The 1,904-nt window shown below is 47.8% G+C and overlaps 1 protein-coding gene across 1 annotated transcript; it reads left to right on the top strand.

Moving 5' to 3' along the window:
- The first annotated feature begins 604 nt into the window (after nucleotides 1-604).
- Nucleotides 605-1,286, top strand: EURHEDRAFT_549127 (uncharacterized protein). Its single transcript, XM_040787497.1, has one exon. The coding sequence runs from the start codon at nucleotides 621-623 to the stop codon at nucleotides 1,248-1,250; it is 630 nt and encodes a 209-aa protein (XP_040634285.1). The 5' UTR covers nucleotides 605-620; the 3' UTR covers nucleotides 1,251-1,286.
- Nucleotides 1,287-1,904: the final 618 nt, after the last annotated feature.

Genomic DNA, 1,904 nt, shown 5'->3' with positions numbered 1-1,904 from the left:
CAATAGTTTCTGAACAGTGGCCTACACGACAAGGTGCACGCGCGCATGCCGCTGGGCTTTGGTAGCTGTTCCAAATGATGCAAGCTTCATAAAGTCCTTTGTAGATTATGTATAATCTATGGCATGTTGAAAAAGATACCGGACTGTATATTGATGGAGTTGGTCTCATGGCTGTTCCTGATGGACCTTTCCTACATATTGGCGAACGTATCTTTGTTTGATACTATATTGACAACACCAACCTAATTCATGCCGAAGCAGATGCAGTGCATTCTGAGGCTGCGCAGTTCTAGAAAACAGCTATCTTGCAATGAAGTCTAGAATGGATCCTAGGTGTGCACGAATTTTGCGGAGTAGGGCCAGTGGTTGCCGGGCTTAATTGGTACTTAACCAAGGTAGGCTTATAGTCTACCACATAATATACACGTCTAAACAGCTACGGAAAAACGGTCCAGTGGTCTGCGCTTCCTATAGTGGTGATGGCCGTATTAATGCTGTACGGTGGACATTATGGTTGATCCCCGCAGGCCGCAGGGTTCTGGTTGGAACCCCTGTCTTGCCGTAATTTTTTTCTCTATATCTATACACAGAATGTTCAACAACTGTAGGAGTTGAAGGAAATGAGAGAGCTGACCAGGTGGCAAAGCGGGCAGCTAATAAGCCTCCAGGAAAAGGCTCAAGAGAGATCTCTCTGGCCTTTGCTTGTAGAGCCCGAACAGAAGCCATTACAACACAAAAGCAGAGATGGCTCACTAAGGAGCTTGGACAGCGGTCCCAACAAGGTCAACGATATACAGGCCACAGAAGAACTGGCGGCTCGACCCGGCAGCTGCAATGGCTCCCAAGCACCTAGAAAGCCGCTATTTTCAACTGAAGTCAGGACATGCAGCTATAGAGCATACCTACATCGGATCCGGGTCCAGAAGGATGCAACCTGTGAAGGATGTGGTATATCAAGGGAGACAACACACCATCTTCTCTTTGAATGTCGGGAATGGCGACACCAACGAAACAGGCTCTACAAAGACCTAGAGACAGACGGAGTCATGAGACCCACTACCGCAGAAGAATATCCACAAGGACGACTTCTAGGAGAGGCCAAAGCTACAAAAGCATTGCTACAATTCCTAGCCAGCATCAATATAGCTCTACCCAGGGCGCACCTACAACGGATGGCGGAAAGGGCCCGTAGAGATGACGAATGGGGACTGGAAGCATTGGAGAAGGCAGTTAGAATAGAAGAGGGTTAGCAGGGAGGGTAGCCTAAGCTGAGAGTCAGCCTAGGCACATCCATCTTGCTCCGAAACACAATGAGAGCACTGTGCTCGAAAGCCCTGCGCATACAGGCGGCTTGGGGCGAGGGAAAGGACCAGAAAGATTATAGAGGGGGGAGGGGGGGGTTGCTGCCCCAAGAACCTATGGGGACAAGAGACTGTAGAATAGCTGCTGGCTTCGAGTCCACGAATTATGGTCTGTCAGAGCTCTAGGGCTCAGTATGGACAATAAACCTGATTAAATAATAATAATGATGTTCAACGGCTCAATTTTCTTTGGCAAAGATGGCTTCGTTTCAACCAGCTGCCGTTTGCTTTACTATAGAGCTAGTGGTGTTTCTGGCCCTAAGTCCCTCAAATAAGACGCTCCAGCATCTATGTAATCACATAATGATCCAATTCGATTGGCCCAAATCTATGAGCTGCAGTAATCGCTCCTTCTTTTGCAGGAGCACGCAGAATGATCAAATACCAAGAATACAAAGATACATCCTGGTCTTCAAAACGGCATATATTGGCTTCCTGGTGCTGCTAACCGGGTGCTTGCCGGTGAAGAATATGTTTTCTCGTGATCTAGACCGTATGCAGTCGAGGTAACAGTCTTCAAAAGCGCCGGAAATCAACGTATCT

The sequence above is a fragment of the Aspergillus ruber genome (assembly GCF_000600275.1).
Source record: "Aspergillus ruber CBS 135680 unplaced genomic scaffold scaffold00046, whole genome shotgun sequence".
Classification (NCBI taxonomy): Eukaryota; Fungi; Ascomycota; class Eurotiomycetes; order Eurotiales; family Aspergillaceae; genus Aspergillus; species Aspergillus ruber.
This window is presented reverse-complemented; position numbering and strand designations above follow the sequence as displayed.